The sequence below is a fragment of the Hoplias malabaricus genome, chromosome 11 (assembly GCF_029633855.1).
Source record: "Hoplias malabaricus isolate fHopMal1 chromosome 11, fHopMal1.hap1, whole genome shotgun sequence".
Taxonomy (NCBI): Eukaryota; Metazoa; Chordata; class Actinopteri; order Characiformes; family Erythrinidae; genus Hoplias; species Hoplias malabaricus.
Window position 1 is genome coordinate 36,529,419 of NC_089810.1, and position 19,576 is coordinate 36,548,994.

Here is a 19,576-nt window from a genome sequence, read left to right on the forward strand (position 1 = left end):
CTGTCTGTGAGGAGTTGGTGTGTTCCCCCCGTGTTCACATGGGTTTCCTCCGGGTGCTCCGGTTTCCTCCCACAGTCCAAAAACACAGGTAGGTGGATTGGTGACTCAAAATTGTCTGTAGGTGTAAATGTGTGAGTGTGTGTGTTGCCCTGTGAAGGACTGGCGCCCCCTCCAGGGTGTATTCCCGCCTTGCGCCCAATGATTCCAGGTAGGCACTGGACCCACCGTGACCTTGAAGTGCATAAGCGCTTACAGATAATGAATAATGAGAAAAGTCACCCTTTTTATTGTGTTAAATTCTCATGATGAACAGAACAATGTTCCCAGCACAATGTGGCAAACAACTGTTAGGAATGTTGTTTCCAATTTTTGTGGAGGACAATTTCAAAGGTATAAGGTTTTGTTTTGACAATGAGGGTATGAGGTACAGTGGAGGAAACACTACAGTACATCTACATTCATTCAGTCTGACAGCTGCATTTATCCAGAGCAATTTACAGTTTGAATTGTGCTCCAGAGTTAGACTAATAGCATTGGGAGTTTTGCCCAAGGACTCTTGTTTATGCTGTATGGTGTTTCTGCCTGAGCTAGGAATGCAGAAGCTGCAGCAGAAATGGGGGACGGAAAAAAAAAAGACTCACCAATATCAGAATGTATTTTTGCCCCTGCTGGTGCATGTATTCAGCAAACTGGGGCAAGTCCTTGAATTTGACCTTGTCATATGTGAAGTCCTTGTTGTGTTCCATGTAGTCGATATCAGTGTACTGAGTGTCCTGGAACAGGTGATAGAGGAAAACAAATGAGAGAAGCTTGTCCTTATTATATCCTTCGCCCAGTATTAGCATCCTAGCTGCTGGCGAAGGCCCGGGTGGCCTGATGTATGGAGCGGTCAAAGCCTGTTGTTTATGCGAGAAGGGTAGCAGTGCTGCTGTCTGCTTTTGATTGCGTTGGCAAATGCACTCCCCCCATAAACCTCAGCAGATGGTGAGGTGCTCCTGCCAGTTCTTCGCAAATGCTAATCAGATGGAGACATATTAGCCCGACGCGCTAATGTCCCCTTTATTTAAATCACATCTAACGCTGTCCTTCAGAGCATCGCATGGCAATTACAGCTAAAACATTAGCCGCCAAAGTCACGGTATGCCACACGTTTACATATTTCATCATCTTTCCAGTGACACGGTTCACCTTTTTAGAGACATCCACCTCATTAGAGATTAATTTAGGTTTTTGAATTTCAGTCAAAAATAAATAAATAAATAAATAAGATCAATTTCGGAAAATTCTTCACCTATTTTCTATGAATAAAAGATGTTATCAGAGACATAATGGTAGACTTGACTGAATCCTATGTCAGTTCATTTTATTAATTAATTATTTGAGTAATTTAGTTAGTTAGTTGCAGGAGACCGGAATATTTGGACAGTGCTGTGTTAATGTTAAATATCTGCATTTAATATATTTCACTACTTTTGTAAACCTATTAAAATACATTGTTATAGCTACTGCCTTAGCTGTACATACGCAATGTCAGACATAAGCGTCAGCCTACCATTTCCGTACTGATATATTGATTTTCCTTCCTAAAATATTGGTAAGACGAGTGCCCATGCTTTAATACTGTGCAGATAGTTGCTCCATGTTTGTGATGATTTGTATCAAACCAAATAATCGAACAGAATAAAGACTTCATGACGCGCTGAGCTGTTTACAGTGAACTGTAAATTAATTGTTGAAACCAGAGATGCACACCCCTACTGTTAGGCATCTATTTTCAAGCAGAATGAGAAGGATACCCAGGTTACTGACACTTACGTAAGGGAGGCCAATGGCACGATTCCTCTCAACTGTTTTCTTCACCTCGTCCAGGCTGCCATAGTCCCAGCGAGAGAGCTGAAAACCGAAGGACCAGTATGGGGGGATAGTGGGCCTGCCAACCAGCTGGACACATACACACAACACAGTGTGATTTACACTCTCTATCTGCTTTAATAAACTGTTACCTTGTACTTCCACTCACTGACCATTTTATTAGAAACACCTACACTATAAGAGCGCAGTTATTGTAGCCCATCTGTTGCTGAACATTTTATAAGCCTCAATCTGTCCCATTCATCATTAGGCAGTTTCTGACCACATGTCAGCTGCTGCCCAGATATTATTGGGGTGGTGGCCATTACCGGCCCAGCAGTGACACTGGCATGGTTTTATGTGTGTGTGGAGTGCTGGCATCGGTGTAGCTAGGTTTTTCACATACATCAGTGTCAACTGTAGCACTGATGAAGTGGTAGAGGATGAACACTATCTTGTAATCCAAGGAAGTGTACACCAGGGAAGTGAGAGGAGCTATATGGGAACAGTTTCTAATACAGTGGATAGTGAATGTATACTCTATGTATAATTTAGCAGATAACTTGCAAAGTGTATCTGACCTCTGTGAACTCCTGTACAATGGCCTCTGGATTGTCTCCGAGCATAATGTAGAAGTCCAACACACCTCCAATCGTCCTGTAGGTCACAGCTGGTGCCGGCTGAAAAGTCACGTCTACAAATGGCAAAGGTGAAAAGAGTAAGAGTCAGAGACCTTGCACTGTGGTAATAATTTACTTGAACACAAGTAAAAGTATGAAAGAGTTAGGAAAACTAAAGTGTAAATAAGCTGTTTATTGGAAAACTATTCAGGTAAGTACTTTGAATTACTATTAAACCTGCATTTCTAGACTAAACTAGCATTTAACCAGATTTGATATAAGTGCAAACTTGTATTTAAACTAAAATTTGGTTCAATATTTTTGTGTTTAAATCTAAAACTCTTTGAAATGCTTAAACATGAGTAAGTTATTTAGTTATTTAACTACAGACGAGGCCCTCAGAGCGCTTCACATTTATGTATATTACATTAAAATGCAAGTAAATTAAAATTACTGTGGAAAATTGTAGCTCTCTATGTGTTGTATTGTTGTACGGTGAAGAATTCTAACAAGGGTAGATGACATTACACATGTTCCACTTTGGCAAATACTCACAGCAATAAATAAATTAAATTAACGTATTTTCATTTTCTCAAAGCATAAACATATCCACCCCTCAGCACACACACACACACACGCAGGGCTGATCATCACACCATCCACAGTGTGAAAGATCACGGTCTGCTGGTGCCAAGGGGCAGCATGCTGATAGGAGGCAAAACACACGAGTGCATCCACTCTTGAATGTCAAGTCTTGTTTGTGCAAGGACTACATATGTCACATGTAATTATAGATACAGCATGCATACCGCATCTCAGCCGCTCTGGATAAACAGCTTCTACAGGCCTTTTGCTTTCTCTGTTTATTCATTTTTATTCTGTGGTTCAGTGATTACTGCTGTGTTATGCAGTTGTAGCAGTGGCTGGGAACCTCTGCATCACACTGGGTGAACTCCATTACCCATAGCATTGCTGTTCATGAGGAAAACTCCAAAGGATTTGCCGCTGTTGTCCTCCAAACACATGAAGAAGGGATAGTGACCATACAGGTTATGAGTGCCCTGAAAAGTGGAGCAGGGGGTGAAGAGTTAAAAAATAAATAAATTAATTAATTAATAATAAATAAGTAAATAAAACAGTTTTTAACGGGTTAATCTAAGCAATATTTGGCCAAAAGTATGTGCCTGCTCATCCAACTTTTCTACTTAAGTCTAGATTATCAATAACTACTCATCTGAGAAGGCTTTGCACCAGATGCTGATACATTTCCGTGAAGATTTGATTGCATTCATCCACAAAAACTTTAGTGAGGTCGTTTAGCGATGTTGGATGATTAGGACTGGATCACAACACACATTTTAATTTAGTTTTTTAAAATCAATATGCAATTTAAATTAGATTTATAGCCTAAATGTGAAATAAATATGATTTCTGGGTTGTAAATATCGATCAGCACTGGATTTAAATTAAACCTGCGCAAGTAGGTCACCTCAGGACACAGATTTGTTCAAACTGATCACAGATATGTGTTTCTTATAAAGAAATGTGGAGGCACGACAAACTGAATTTGACCAAACGATGAATAAATTACAGATTATTTTGTGTTAGTGATTGGGTTTGAGGAGCTATCTGTCATTGTACATTTCTAGCCAAGAGATTAGAAATATAGCCCTTTATTTCATAGTAGACGTTCATGGGTTAATGTTACTAGGATACAATTTGTGATAATGGAGTCTATTAAAAAAAATCCTGTTTATAGTCAAACTGTGTATATGTGTGTGTGTTTGTGTGTGTGTATTTGTCCACTCACGCCATTGGGGAAGGCATCTCTGGTAAACAGGGGCCAGGTTTTCCAGTTGACATCGTGGCGGAATTTCTGGTGGACATGCTCCCCAAGGCCGTAGATATTGTCTGAGGCAAGCTTCGCAGAGAGCTGCAGATACTGATCATCAAATACAAGAGGAGCCATAGTGGTGTCAAACCTGAGAATGAGAGAGATAGGGGAGACCTTTAGCTGAGCTTTTATCATGATAAACAAACAAGAAAACACCTTCCTATTCCACCCCGGCAGAATATACTACTCCTATTTCCTCTAAGGATATAAACACCTAAAAAAAAAAGCCTTCAAAAAAGAATTTCTTCAAATCTGATCAACAGTGCACTGCAAATTTAACCTAATTTAAACCTGCGGTAAAAGCTAATTGTTGCTTACATTGTCCATCAGAATTCTGGGCATAACTCTTTCTTTCTTTTCTTTTGAACCTGTACATGTTAAGGTCTGATTTATATACGTTTAAATACGTTTCAATTAGTTTGTAACACATCCGAACCTTTAAATATTTATGAACTAATACTTTGCATATCGTCACAAACATTTATCTCCATTTGTGTCGTTTTTTTGGTTTACTACATCCTTTGAACATAGCAATTCTTCACATAATGTTCAAATTTCATGATGAATGGACCAGTAGAAATGCTTCAAAATTACTTTCACATTCACTTCTACTGAAAGTTAAGCAGGTTATTTCCTCCTCCTGTAAAGTTACTATTATGGGAGATACCTGTTTTTAATTGGACAGCAATGATATATTTCCTCTCACATTTCCTTTATATACAGGGGTTGGACAATGAAAGTGAAACACCTGGTTTTAGACCACAGTAATTTATTAGTACGGTGTAGGGCCTCCTTTTGCGGCCGATACATCGTCAGTTCATCTTGGGAATGACATATACAAGTCCTGCACAGTGGTCAGAGGGATTTGAAGCCATTCTTCTTGCAGGATAGTGGCCAGGTCTCTACGTGATGCTGATGGAGGAAAACGTTTCCTGACTCGCTCCTCCAAAACACCCCAAAGTGGCTCAATAATATTTAGATCTGGTGACTGTGCAGGCCATGGGAGATGTTCAACTTCACTTTCATGTTCATCAAACCAGTCTTTCACCAGTCTTGCTGTGTGTATTGGTGCATTGTCATCCTGATACACGGCACCACCTTCAGGACACAATGTTTGAACCATTGGATGCACATGGTCTTACTGGTGCAATGTGCAGTTAATGAAGATTGTCCACCAGGCTGCTCCAATTTAGCCAAGAAACATCCCACACTACAATGACAGGTGTTTCAGTTTCATTGTCTAACCCCTGTAAGCTTGACACGATAGCCATTTTCGTGATTGATATATTGAACTAGAATTTGTCATTTTAAAACCATTGTATGCCATATATATATATATATATATATATATTTTTTTTTTTTTTCACTTCTCGACCAAACTAATGTCAAAATGTGTTGAAGTCAGGAAATGAGGAACTCTGCTGAGCACTGTGTTCACAGGCCCATGGCACCATGGTCAAACGTGTGATCTTAAACAACCTTTGAAAAGCTAGATCATCAAAATAGTAAAAGTACAGTGTAAATACAGAAGAGAGGCTGGAGTGTTGTGGTGTAATTTTTTTTTCTTGTCTAAACAGTGCATACTAGATTGCTACAAGGCAATAATCCAGCTTTCTTTCAGTCTTGGAAATGTTCCAAAACCATTTACATCGACTTTCTAAGCTGGCACTGTCAGTAAATTTGGCGTCCGCATGATTCTGTTTTCCTCTAAACTGACCAAGTAAATATGCACAATCATATTAGATAAGATTAAGATAGTCTTGATAGAAACGTGTGGACTACATGCCATTTGTCAGTACAAATTCCAAAGAATTTCACATGCAGAGCTGTAATCATTTGATTGGTGCAATAATCACGAGCAGTCATTAAAATCATAAAAATTCATAAGCTCATAAGTACAGAGAGGCGGTGTTCCCTGCCATTAACCCTGCGTGTCAAAAGGCATGGGAGTAGAGCGTGACGAAGAGCTGAAGGAGAAGGATGATGAGATGTAATCTTTCAAAGTCCCAAAGTATTTCCACAGCCTAATCAGGGTAACCTCACATTTACACTGAATTAAGGTGGCTGTATGAACACTACAGCACTGAAAAAGTGTGCAAAGAGCAGGTTAATAATGAGTAATGGTGCCGCTTGGTTTTTGGAAGCATTGACTCTGTCTAATAGCCGTGTATCTTGCTGTGTGTGACTGACACGGCTATAATCAGACTGTCTCTCTGCCTGAGAATGACTGACACCCCACAGTCCAAACAAATCATGCCATTATTTTAAAATAATGCATAATAATGAGCTCACTGCAGGAAAAATACGAGCCTACACAGAGATGAAATGCAATATGACATTAATGTCAGCTAAGTACTGTTATTATTATTTCTTCTCTTGACATATAGTAGTCATAAGCAGTGATTCACGGTGATTCAGGAATGATCTAAACACTTGATCTGTGTTCTCATGAGCTGGAAATCAGGAATGACGAAGGGTGAAAGGGTTCCGCCTGTCAACAAGAAGAGCAAGTGCGACAAGACAACAGCAAAATAAAAATTACAAACACGAAGACATACGATTTATAGTGACAGGGAAAGAGATGGGGAATCATCAACAAAGGGAGCATTTGGTAAAGTTTCAAAAGTACATTTAAATTGTTCCCCATCTAAATTTTAAATTCTAGGCTTATTATAGCGTAATTAATCATATACTACATGCATTTTTGTACTAGTCTTTCACCCCCAAGTTCGCCGGGTTATGCTATTTGTCTAGGGATTGTTGTTTGAAGACCTTTTCTCAATACTCAATATACAGAAGATTGAAGACTTGAAACAGACAAAAATATTACCCATAAAAATGCCACAGAAAATATGAAAACTACGAATACAACCATTTTATGCATTGTTCCATGTATAGGTCCAATTATACTCGCTTTCTAACATGCAACTGATCACTGTGCTTTACAAAGGACATATTAGGGAGAAGAAAATCACTTTTTTTAGAACTAACAGACCCTGTGAAACCGACAAGAGGAGAGTTGAGAAATAAGAAAACCAAGATAAAAAGGCAAAAATGAGAAAAGGATGAGAACTAGAGAGGAGAAGAAAGATAACCAAGCTAAACCAACTTTGTTTAATGCTTTAGTTGGGATGATCTGTGTGTGAAAAAAGGTGCTGAAATAGGCTGCTCTGAACAGGGCTGTTCAGATAAGAGTAGAACTGTGCTGTGGTGTTTGATCCTAGTGGTATTTTGACCAAAGCATGTAACAAACATTTTATTAAGTCCCCCAGGGAACTGTGTAAACTTGTGGATAAGGGGAAATATATACCCCATTATGGTACTGACAATATCCACAAAATGCCTCGCACAACACCTTGTAACATAATTTGATATAATCTATCAAAATAATTATAAATATAATGTTACCCATCCCTATATTAGTGGAATAGACATTAGTTTTGTAAGTCATTTATATGAACATTAGTGCATTTAAGTCCTAGTTCTTTAGAATTTTCTTATAATGTCAGTATAGATTTCAGTTCTGTAGGTTAAAGGCATCATTAACTAAAAATATTTTTTTTAATTACATTACAAGGACAAAAAAATTTAATAAAACTTGGATAAAACAGTTAGTAAAAGTTATAAAACTAATGTCTAATAAGTTCTAAGTTAATTTATGTTGTTATTGTGGAGATAGGAATTGAAAGGTAGACACAGACATTTTCTTGAAAAGAATAAAGCCTAGAGATGAGGGATATATTCTTCGTAATAAACTGAGTTTATTATTTGTCTGAGAAAATGGCACAAAGCAAGTAAGTGGTGAAGAACATTTTTGACTGAAGACATATTCAGAAACAGGTTTAACAGGTGAAAAAGGACTTACAGGATTTTTCGTGTGGATGCTCTGTAGACTCGGACTCCAAACGGATTTTGGACGAGTTCTAGTTCATAGTTGAGGGGCCCCTTACGGGAGCTGACCAATGATTTGATGTGGTCGTGAGGTATTTCAAACCTGGGCTTGTTGGCATCTGTGATCTGGAGAAAGAAAACAGACTTATGATTTTATGGCATGGGTTGTATTTGTTTCCTGGAGTAAGTCAAAGTCTTTTTGGTTCTGTGTAAACAAGGTATTACCCATAGCCAAAGACCTGTTACCGTTGTTGAACTGTGTTGACAGACACAAATACATGATTTTGATCAAATACAATGTCCCCTGCTGTAGTTATTCACTAATCCAACTGTGTCCCACTGAACAATGAGCTGTTAAACATTCATTGTCTGTAAGCGCTTATCCAGTTCAGGGTCACGGTTGGTCCAGAGCCTGCCTGGAATCACTGGGCGCAAAGTGGGAATACACCCCAGAGGGGACGCCAGTCCTTCGGATGGTACGCACCCTCACACTTATTGACACTTTTGAGTCGCCAATCCACCTACCAACGTGTGTTTTTAGACCGTGGGAAGAAACCGGAGCTCCCGGAGGAAACCCACGCAGACACAGGAAAACTCCTCACAGAGGAGTGGGGCTCGAACTCATTACCCTAGGACCCTGGAGCTGTGTGACAGTGACACTACCTGTTGCACACTGTTAATAATTACATTACAAAAATATCTGCTTTATTTTTAACTTCAAATTTATACATAAGATTTGTAATGGTCACTTTACTAATGATAGAACTTGTAGTTAATGCAACAGAATAGAAAATAATCCACAAATTAATAATAATTAAAAACAACAGGGAGGTCAAAGCACTTGCTATTGTTTTTTTTTCAGCTAATAATTAAATCTGAAGCAAGTAAGGAGTATTCTGCAATGGATTACATACAATTTTAACCACCGTTTTCTACCTCTGTGCACACTTTGTGTGTGTAATTGTGTGTGTGTGTATGTGTGTGTGTGTGTGTGTGTGTGTGAGAGAGAGAGAGAGAGAGAGAGAGAGAGAGAGAGAGTGAGAAAGAGAGAGAGACCGACAAACACACCTTGAATTGAAGGCGATTTTCTGTCTGCATTTCAGCAGTGAAGGACAGCTCCACAATGTCTGCCCCATACAGGGAGGGGGAGTCCATTCTTTTCAGCCTGGCTTCGATTTCTGCAGAATATAACAGGCATTTCAAAGCCCTCCTATACATACATTTTATAGAAATATGTTCAAGCAGTACCATTAAAAACAATGCAGATAAAGCTGATTGAAAGCCAGAAAGAAAAAGCCAATAAACTGTTTCCATCCAATAAATGTAAAATAGCATGTGTTTTTCTGTAAAAGGTTCTTAAGAATGCACTGAACTCACTGTTAATTTGATCGTTCTTGCTGACCACAGTGTAGCCGTGGTTTGTGGAGAAGTAGCACCAAGGGACATTGTTATTGTCCACTGGTGCCCAGCAGCAGGACCTCTGCAAGCATCTTTGCTGAAGGGGTAGAAGATTTCATATAGGCCTTATTTACAAACACTAATTAGTCCTGGTTTAGTTTGTAGCACAAGAGTTGAATTTTGCATATTCTGGCGACCAGAAACTACTCTTTGTAGATACAGTTCAATCATCATTTCTTCTTAAAACCATGGCATTCATAAAATATTAAAGGAAAAGCCCCATAGGTCCATTGCAAGACCTCTTCCTCCTCCTTCACTCATACAGTCTCTTCTCATACTACCACCATGGCTCAGATGGAGTTATAGCCAGCACTACACAGTCCAAAAAATGGATCTTGGATAAATTGGATAAATTTGATCTTTTGTGGGAGTATAAGCTAGGTGCACCAAGTAGTGACTGGATACATTAAAGGACCATGTGTGAAATAATTATTTGCAGATTAAATAGTCCTAAAAATGATAGAAATCCAGTGTTGTATGGAACTGTTTTGCAACTTTTCATGTTTATTTTTTCTTATTTAATCACATTTTAATTAAGAAAACATCTTATAAAATTACTTTCTAACAGTAGTTAGAGGATGGAGTTTTAATCTTTGTAGGATTATTTATTTTTTTATTATCATATTATTATTATATTATTGTTTATTATTATTATTATTTTTTTTTTTTTTTTTTTTTTTTACCTGAGAGGCACCAGGTTCAGGATGACAGTCCACTCTTTCTCCCACCACAATGTTCGGACATACTGGCTCTGACGCTGTCCATCAAAAGGCAGAGAATCAAAGAGTGTGAGGATATTTATTTACAGAAACAGCATTCCTGTGTATAAAATAAGCTTTGTCACTTTCCTTTAAGAAAAAAACTATCACTTCAGACAATGTTTACATGTGTGTTTATTATATAAACTTCTTATTGAACCTAAGTTGTTATGTTTTACTTATGTTTCATCCCCTAGGTTTTTGACGACTGCAGCAAACGTTGTTGTTAAATATTTATTTAGTGCATTCTACTAGATACTCTTTCATATCACTGCTGTCCAGATAAAACCTTGGATCTTTACAATGTTACCACAACAGAAGAAGAAAACAATGTGAAGACAGTTGATAAAAATGGTGATTAAAGTCTTTATAACAATAACAATGATACAGTGTTCATAAAAACATACATGCAAAAGACAACAAACCAAAAACAAACAATAAACAAATAAATAAATGGAGCCAATAACTTATACAATAGCCTCACTGTATGAGTTGGATGTCTAGGGAGATTTTTGTACACTAGAAGACTTTGTATTTCCGCACACAACACACAGTAAGTCAGTAAAGCTTGAGTAAACAGACTGGAACAGACTGCAGTTCTGTACGGATCATCTAGTGTGAAATACAAGGCTGATAATTTCCTATCTATTTTCCTTAGGAGGCTCAGCCAGCCCTTCAGCTATGAGCTTTTTTTGGTCTTTGACTCATTTGGGTAAAGCGACATTTGTCTTGCCTAAAAGGGGGGAAAATATTCTCTTTTTTTCAACATACTAAAAAGGGAAGCAAGCAAATCCCTTAAATAAATCTGTGTGACCTTAGCCTACTCAGAGTGTGGTCTTGTATCACAGTTGTTCCAGGCAGACCAAGGTTGTTCACAGCAATGGTGCAGCACCCCTCCCACCAATCGCACAGTTTTTGTAGGCTTAAATACAGCAAGCTTGACCAATATCACAGCTTGAAATTATGATTGAGACTGACAGCTGTCATAATAAAGGCGTCTGTCTATTTTCTGGAACAAGCCAGTATGAGTTTTTGTGCCTGTATGAATCCCAGGGCTGTCTCTATGTGCCTGTGAACCGTATTGCTTTTGGGTGTCCCACTTCATTTAGTGTCCTTGATGACAGGCAGGCTAGACATATGCTTCATGCTTTGATAGAACATCAAAGCCCTGTATTTTCCCCAGTCTTTCAACTTGTTTTGTTTCGGAGGCAAAAGGAAAATACTTCTCCCGAGGAAGTTTCGGCCCTATATGGCTTGCCTGCACCAATGTTGTATTATAGGGGGTCATGCAGGGGTTTTTAGACCTATTTGTAAACCTCCTAGGATAATTCCTTACTTTCAGATTACTTAAACAAGTGATAAAAAATGTACGAAAAAAAATGCCGATTCAAAACTATTAACACATGCTAAATCTATATTTAAAGGTAGAAGACGAGATATTTAATTACTGCTTTTCTGTCACTGACATCCTATAAATGTGCATGGATTAGCATCAGTGTTATAGTAAAATAAACAAAGAACCGTACAATATAAATGAACATCAAACCAAACAAAGCAGCCCTAGACTTATAAGGGTTAAAGAAGGAAATGGAGAACTGGCCGGGAGACTCGGGTAGGTGACTTTGGATTATGGTTGAGGGAATAATAACTCAGTGCACTTGTCTGTGTGTGTTGTGAGTCAGATAAGGTTACATTTAAAGATACAGTAAATTGCGAGGAAACATTGGACACTCACCTTCTTTGACAACAGCATCTCCTTGAGTGGCTAAAAGGACAACCAGAGCTATAGCGACAATCCCAATCAGGACAAACATCACCATCAAGGAGATCTCCAACCCGGAGAACTTCCGCTTCCCCATCTTAAACATACACACATACACTTGTTTAGCAGAGCGTCAGGATATGGGATCTTACAGGCAAGACGTGATCATATGTCCTATATGTGTTATACATCATGAACACTATAGGAAATGTATGGAAGAAGGTAGAAAATGTCTTTTAACTTTGAACAGAAGGTTCAGATTCATTCTGAATATTTAAAGGTATACGAACATATCTACAATGACAAACAGTATAAGCATTTTTATAGACAGTATTTTTATTTTATTTTTTTACACCATACCATTTACACAAGAAAGGTTAAAGAACACACGAAATGAGGCATTCATGTGCAAACGTTCATAAACGTTATTTGAAGCTGGTCATGAGCTTTGTGATAATCGACACTAGGTGGGTTTGGTGTGAATAGTAGCAGAGTTAAACACAAAATAATCTCTTGATTACTGTTATGTGGGGGAAAGTCTGTGGTTTTTTAAGGAATGCTGGGAATCATGTTGGATTGTTGTACAAAAGTATGCCTCAATGACCACAAGAGTGAACTTTTGACATGGTCATCCCAGTCTGGCCTGGAACTTGTTGAAAACTTCCGTGTAAAGGAGGAATCCTGTGGCTCTATATTAAGGAATTCACTTAAATACTTTTTGTTGTATTCTTTAATCCCATCAAGTGTCCTAACCCAACTCTGACCAAAGATTTGCTCTTATTTTGGAAAACAGAGACTGCACAAGCTACTAAACGCAAATTTGATAGCTGTAATTGTGGCATGTAGCTTTGTTCATTTTGTTTCTGTTCACATTGCACGAGACTCAACATGTTAACCTCAAAAACAATTTAGTGATCTTTATTTAACCCAATGTTAATGTCAATACTAACAGTGATAACTATACACAGCCAAAACATTCATAATATCTTTTTTTTTTCTACACTCATTGTCCATTTGATCAGTTCCAGTTGATCATAGTTCCAGAGGCACTTTAGATCTACAGATACATACTGTAAGTAGCAGGTACTTTAAATAGCAAGTACTACTGTGTGCTAATGTGTTAATATGTCTTGGAATGGTAAAAATGGATCAGGCACAGCACTGCTCCTGGAGTTTTTAAACCCCTTAGTGTCACTGCTGGACTGAGAATATTCCACCAACCAAAAATATCTAACCAACAGCGTTCTGTGGGCAGAGTCCAGTGGCTACTGATGAAGGACTAGAGGATCACTACTAATCCTCTAAATAAATATGTAGCAACAGATAAGCTACAGTTTCTGACTTCTACAAAGTGAACCGTGACTTCTAACAGAGTGGACAATGAGTGGACCAATAATACCTGATTTTGGTGGTGCAGGGTGAAAGGGGGCTAATAAAGTATGCTGGTCAACTGATGGACTGCTGACAGTAACTAAAGAGCTACACAATCTCTAAGGAAAGTGGAGTTAATACAAATTAATTGTAGAATTGCTGTACATCTGCAAAGTCATGCAAAAGTGAGGACTATTACTCAGGTTTTATTTCAGAGTCAAGCTTGGAATCAGGTTTATTTGCCTTGTACACTGACCATCATGACTTTCTTTTCGATTCAGTTCTCTGCTCCTATCTTTTATTCCCTTCTTTTTTTCTAAGATGTAGGAAGCTGGTTTCACGGACATAAAAACAACTTCCGACTGCATCCGTAACAGTATTCCCTTCAGCCAATCCATCCTCAATTTATCATGCTTTCTGTGAGAAATCAGCCCGGAGAACATAGAGAATGCAATCTACACTCGCTCACTTTCTTTCTGTCTCTTCTCTTTTCTCGCCACTTTTTTATGTCCGTGGATAAGAGGTAGAGTCAATTTTTTTTTTTTCATAACTGTAGGCTGAAGTGTTTTGTTTTGCAAAAAAAGGTCAGGTTTTCCTCAGGAGGATGGAAGGATGGTGACCTGGCTAAGTGGTTTGAGGTCATTTCAGCTAAATTAAATATCATCAATCTTTAAATTGTCTTCAAAAGAGACAACAGTTGGAAGGCAAACGTAGGGCATCTACCACTGAAGAAACAAAGAGTGTTTTATGTTTGCGGAAGACAAAACCAACCTGACACTTTTCTTAAAGGCATACACAGAGTGTAGACATGCTTCTTTCTGGTCTGGAGATATAATAATAATAATAATAATAATAATAATAATTCATTCATTCATTCATTATCTGTAACCCTTATCCAATTCAGGGTCACGGTGGGTCCAGAGCCTACCTGGAATCATTGGGCGCAAGGTGGGAATACACCCTGGAGGGGGCGCCAGTCCTTCACAGGGCAATAATAATAATAATAATATTTAAAATGTCATAAATTGAATACTTGGAAGCTGAAGAAACATATACTTAATAAAATATAATATTACTGTCAATCAGGTTTATATATACAAACCTGTTTTTAATTATTCTGTTGAAAGAACTTTATTATTTCATAAAGTGTTCTTTTAGTGTTGAATTAATACTAATAAAAATAATAAAACAACACGTTTGTATCAGTTTAATCCCAGGGTTTATGAACTGTTAATCTGTGCAAAAAATAAAAAATATATATAATAAAAAAATAGTAAAAATTGCTGAAAAAACTATATATTGTTAGAATTGTTATAAAATGCAAAATTGGTACAAACCCTGCTGCAGCTGCTCCTCTTGCTGTGCTGGTAAAATCCTAGCCGAGGTCAAAGCTAAACTATCCAAGAAGGGACAGTGATTGTTTTGAAAGTTTCTCTTGGTTTTATGTTGCTCATACAATGTACCTCCTTCTCTTAAGTAAGGAGTGATGCAATCATAGTGTGTGTGTGTGTGTGTGTGTGTGTGTGTGTGCAAGCATGTACAGGGGGTGTTGTTGAGAGTGTCAATGTGTGTTTGTTTGTAACATCATCCCATGTGAGTTATGAATGATAAGCAGATGTGATTAAAGGTTGGAATACAGCTTGTCTCCATTTCCAAGTTTAAACTGCACCTAAAACCGACACACACTGGTAAAACATTAACACCCCACCACTTTTTCCTGAAGTGTCTCTCACTCTCCCACTGACAGGGTATGACTAAGCATCTGCATTGATTTGGCAAGTGTAAGTCTTTCAGCTGAAGATACTTCACAACTTCTTGGGAAATACACTGGAACTATAGACTAATGGTGACCTCCTCTAGTGTTGCACAATTCTGGGCAAATACTTCTCGAAGTGCATATCTACTTGCCTCTAGTTAATTAATGACAGTAAAATGGGGATGAATCACAAATGATGTTTTCTTTGTGGACTGTTTTCCTTGCAATGCCTTGCATGCATCGCTATACAGACCAATATATAAAAGACCACTGTGTCGTGTATAAATACACTCTACCATGAAGCACTAAAGCAAATGTCTCACTCTCAATCATCAGGTAAATGCCAGTCATTTCGTGTCATGGTCTCTGGACGTCTTCAAACTTCTGCTTCTGTCACCACCCTGTGATTCAACAATGATGCAATATACACCAAGCCACTCTGAATGACTTTATTCGCATTTAACTTTTTAATTATGCACCTCATTCAAGCCCAGGAAAAGGCATCAACCCAATGTACTACACATTAATACAGTAACGTAAAACACCAGTCACTTTTCTTAATAGTATGTGTTTTGCTGGTCAGTGCACAAACTATAAACATATTACACAGTTTCACACAGGAAGTTATGAAGCACTGCTGTGATAACACACCTCATTGCAAGCTGCCTCTCCGGTGTTTATATCAAGAGATCTTTTCTGTAAAACAGATCCATTAAAAACTAATAGATACTGTCATTTTTCTTTCTTTCTTTTAAAATTCAGGACTTGATCACATATATACGCCAGATTTCCTCCTTTCCTCACCACTGTAATTGTGTCGATGTCCAAAATATTATAAGAATTTGTCAGCTGTGAGTAACTCCCACTTTATGCTTCGCATTGCATTAGTGTCCATCAGCATAGTGCTCACGAACGAGTCAGTGTTCAGTATTTTAACAGTTTTATAAGTAAATGAAAGCACAAATATCAGCTAAGAAAGGCAGAATTTTAAGCCAAGAATTTGTATTATTAAAGGCACTTATTTAAATAATCCATTATTAAGCTGATGCAATTGGAGCCTACTTCAGTACAGCAGCTGATTTGGTTTCATTAGTCGCTGAAGTGGCCTGTTCAAGGGAAACAATATCTTAATAGAGTTATAGCCTGTATATTTGGATTTACACAACTATAAACAATAAGAGTTAAACGGGCAAAACCTGAATGATTCAGAGTCTTTAGAAAGGTACAGATTTTATCTTTTTTTTTTTTTCTACACAGAGGCGAAGCTTCCTTTCCATCAACAAGAAACTACTGAATTGCTTTTCTGCGTCGTATTATTATTGAATTAGTTTATCTATTGATTTTATATTCAATTTGTTTGAATACAGCTGCTCAATAAAGCCACTTAAAACATACCAGGCTTAGTATCAAATTATAGATTTTTTATTATTATTATTTGTGCTGCATTAATTCTGAAATAAGACATTTCCACTGAAAACTAATATCTGACACTCATTGAAGCTTTTTTTTCTCATTATGAGAATGAAACTGATAATTCTACTCTGATGTACTATGCTATTATTTCTAGTTATTTCTATAACATCAAACGAAAGTGGATCATGGGATCAAGCTTGCACATCTCATCAATGCTTGATGAAATTCCCCAACAGAGCACTGCCCAGAGCATCACACTGCTTCCATCATCTTGCTTCTCTCCCATAGTTCATCCTGGTGCCATCTCTTTCTTCGTGACCTACATCCACATGATGTAAAGGCTATCATGACTCATCAGACCAGGTCAATGTTTTCCACAGCTCCATGGGGCAGGTCTGAAGCAGAGAAGGAGCTTTTGGTTGTGGACAGGAACCAGCATGGGCACTATGACTGGTCTACTTCTACACAGCTCCATAGACAGCAAGCTGCAATGCACTGCAATGTTCTGAGAACTTTCAGTCAGAGCCAGCATCAACTTTTCAGCGGTTTATGCTACAGAAACTCTTCTGATGAATCGGACTAGATGGGTTAGCTATCACTCTCCATACACATCTATGAGCACACAGAAGGACACACCTCCTCACAGACAGTGTCACTATGCAGGATTGGACCTAAGACCCAGGGACACTGGAGTTAGTTTTAAATGAGGTAATCTATGTTATTCACATCACCTGTCTGTGGTTGTAATGTTGTGGCTGATAGCTGAATATATCCGACAACTTAGAGACTGGGTTTATTACAGACTGCTAAGTAAAGTGTAAGGACATAATTGCGAGCCATTTAATGGCTATAAAGTGCAGCTGTTTTACAATCAGGCACGGTGGCGCAGCAGGTAGTGTCGCAGTCACACAGCTCCAGGGGCCTGGAGGTTGTGGGTTCGATTCCCGCTCCGGGTGACTGTCTGTGAGGAGTTGGTGTGTTCTCCCCGTGTCCGTGTGGGTTTCCTCCGGGTGCTCCGGTTTCCTCCCGCAGTCCAAAAACACACGTTGCAGGTGGATTGGCGACTCCAAAGTGTCCGTAGGTGTGAGTGAATGTGTGTGTGTCTGTGTTGCCCTGTGAAGGACTGGCGTCCCCTCCAGGGTGTATTCCCGCCTTGCGCCCAATGATTCCAGGTAGGCTCTGGACCCCCCGCGACCCTAAAATTGGATAAGCGGTTACAGATAATGAATGAATGAAAAATGTTTTACAATCAGGGGTGACTTTTGACCTGAGTGGAGTGAGATTGTTTTTACAGGTTTGTGTGCATGTGCAGCTACTTTATGACTGACAAGAACACTACAAATATAGAAGATGACAAAATATGTTTGTAGCATCAATATCATAACAGCAGTTTCTTAAATCTTTTGTACAAGGTACAAGAAAGCAGCAAAATTCCGAATATATACTGCATTTGTAGACACCTGCTGAGGTAACATTGCTTCTGAAATGATCTGTATTAATAGGGAGGTTGTTTACCCTTCCCCTAGGGTTTACATTAGATGTTAGAACATTTCTCAGAGGATTTGATGGCCTTCAGCCATGAGAGCATCAGCGAAAATCAGATATTGATGTTGAAAATTAAGTTCTAGAACCCCAGAGGTATGGAGTTGAGCTTCATCTCTTCAGGAAACACAAATCAACTGCTGCACAGACTGATGCTGATGGGTTTTACACCCCCTTAACCCACATTTTGCATTAGTTAAATTGACATCCGGATCAAGTGTAACTGCCCCACAATGTCATATTTCGTTTTAATATTATTGTTTATTTATTTATGTATATTTTGAAAATTCAAAATGGTGCAATCTCCTGTGTCCACACTATGCAGATGAATTCAATCTTTTTATAACAAACACACTTTTACAAATAAACATTTCAAATAACTTTACGGGTGAATATTACACCCAAACTGCACTTGAATATACAAAACATCAACAATCCGAGCTACAAGGCCCTGATTCATTGATAAGATACTTGTTGAAGGTTTATTCTCATTCATTTAAAACCCACAGCCACTGTCTGTGCACCTAACTTTAGCTTTTAAAGTTTGGCTGCAGCAGAAGCCTATCTATTATGCACGCGTAATGAGTGAGCCTCACTAGATTCATTTTCCCTTTGTTTCACAGCTCTTATTTTGGAGCAGAATGCAAAGCTGAAGACGGACATTAGCTTAACGGCGAGCAATAGTGTTTCTAAATTGCTGCGCTGTGTTGTTACAGCCACAGCTAATGTACGGCTCAGGTTATTTCTCAAGCTAGCAGGCAATTCGGTGACATTGCCATTCTAGCAGAGTCTTTTTATTTCTGCTCTTTCATTCAAGCTTTGATTGCTTTGATCAGACTGAACACCATGCAGGCAGCTATCATGGACAGAGAACTAGCGCAAGCTGAAGGAATCAATACTCAGGATTGAATTGCCAATTCCAGTTTCAGCCATGAAAACTGGGCTGGGGGCTGGGGTTGGGGTTGGAGTTGGGGTTGGTGTGTGAGGGTGCAGGACTGAGCGTGACTGGGTCAAACTGGATTTGAAGCAGCAAAAAGAAAAAAAAAAGACTTTAAACTAGCTTTTATTATTTGTTATCTTGGCAGCAAATATGAATATTTCCTAATATTCCCATATTTCAGGATAATCATTTTTACACTAACACATATTTATACCTACTCAGTTTTAATAAATGAATAAATTAGATTTTTCTTTCACCATTTTAAGCTGCTTGGTAAATATTTTCATGAAACATTTTCACAGACTTTGAGAATTTATTAT

General features: G+C 38.3%; 1 protein-coding gene across 1 annotated transcript in view; it reads right to left on the reverse strand.

The window, feature by feature from the left end:
* si (sucrase-isomaltase) overlaps positions 1-15,038 on the reverse strand; it is a 94,939-nt gene extending 79,901 nt beyond the window's left edge. Inside the window, exons 1-11 of the mRNA XM_066684584.1 lie at positions 14,943-15,038; positions 12,208-12,331; positions 10,398-10,471; positions 9,634-9,751; positions 9,325-9,434; positions 8,231-8,382; positions 4,282-4,453; positions 3,433-3,532; positions 2,433-2,545; positions 1,816-1,941; positions 642-773 (exon numbers count right to left, since the gene is read on the reverse strand). Of these exons, the coding sequence (XP_066540681.1) occupies positions 642-773; positions 1,816-1,941; positions 2,433-2,545; positions 3,433-3,532; positions 4,282-4,453; positions 8,231-8,382; positions 9,325-9,434; positions 9,634-9,751; positions 10,398-10,471; positions 12,208-12,331 (1,221 nt within the window). The 5' untranslated portion in view covers positions 14,943-15,038. The remainder of the gene's footprint in view (positions 1-641; positions 774-1,815; positions 1,942-2,432; positions 2,546-3,432; positions 3,533-4,281; positions 4,454-8,230; positions 8,383-9,324; positions 9,435-9,633; positions 9,752-10,397; positions 10,472-12,207; positions 12,332-14,942) is intronic.
* Positions 15,039-19,576: the final 4,538 nt, after the last annotated feature.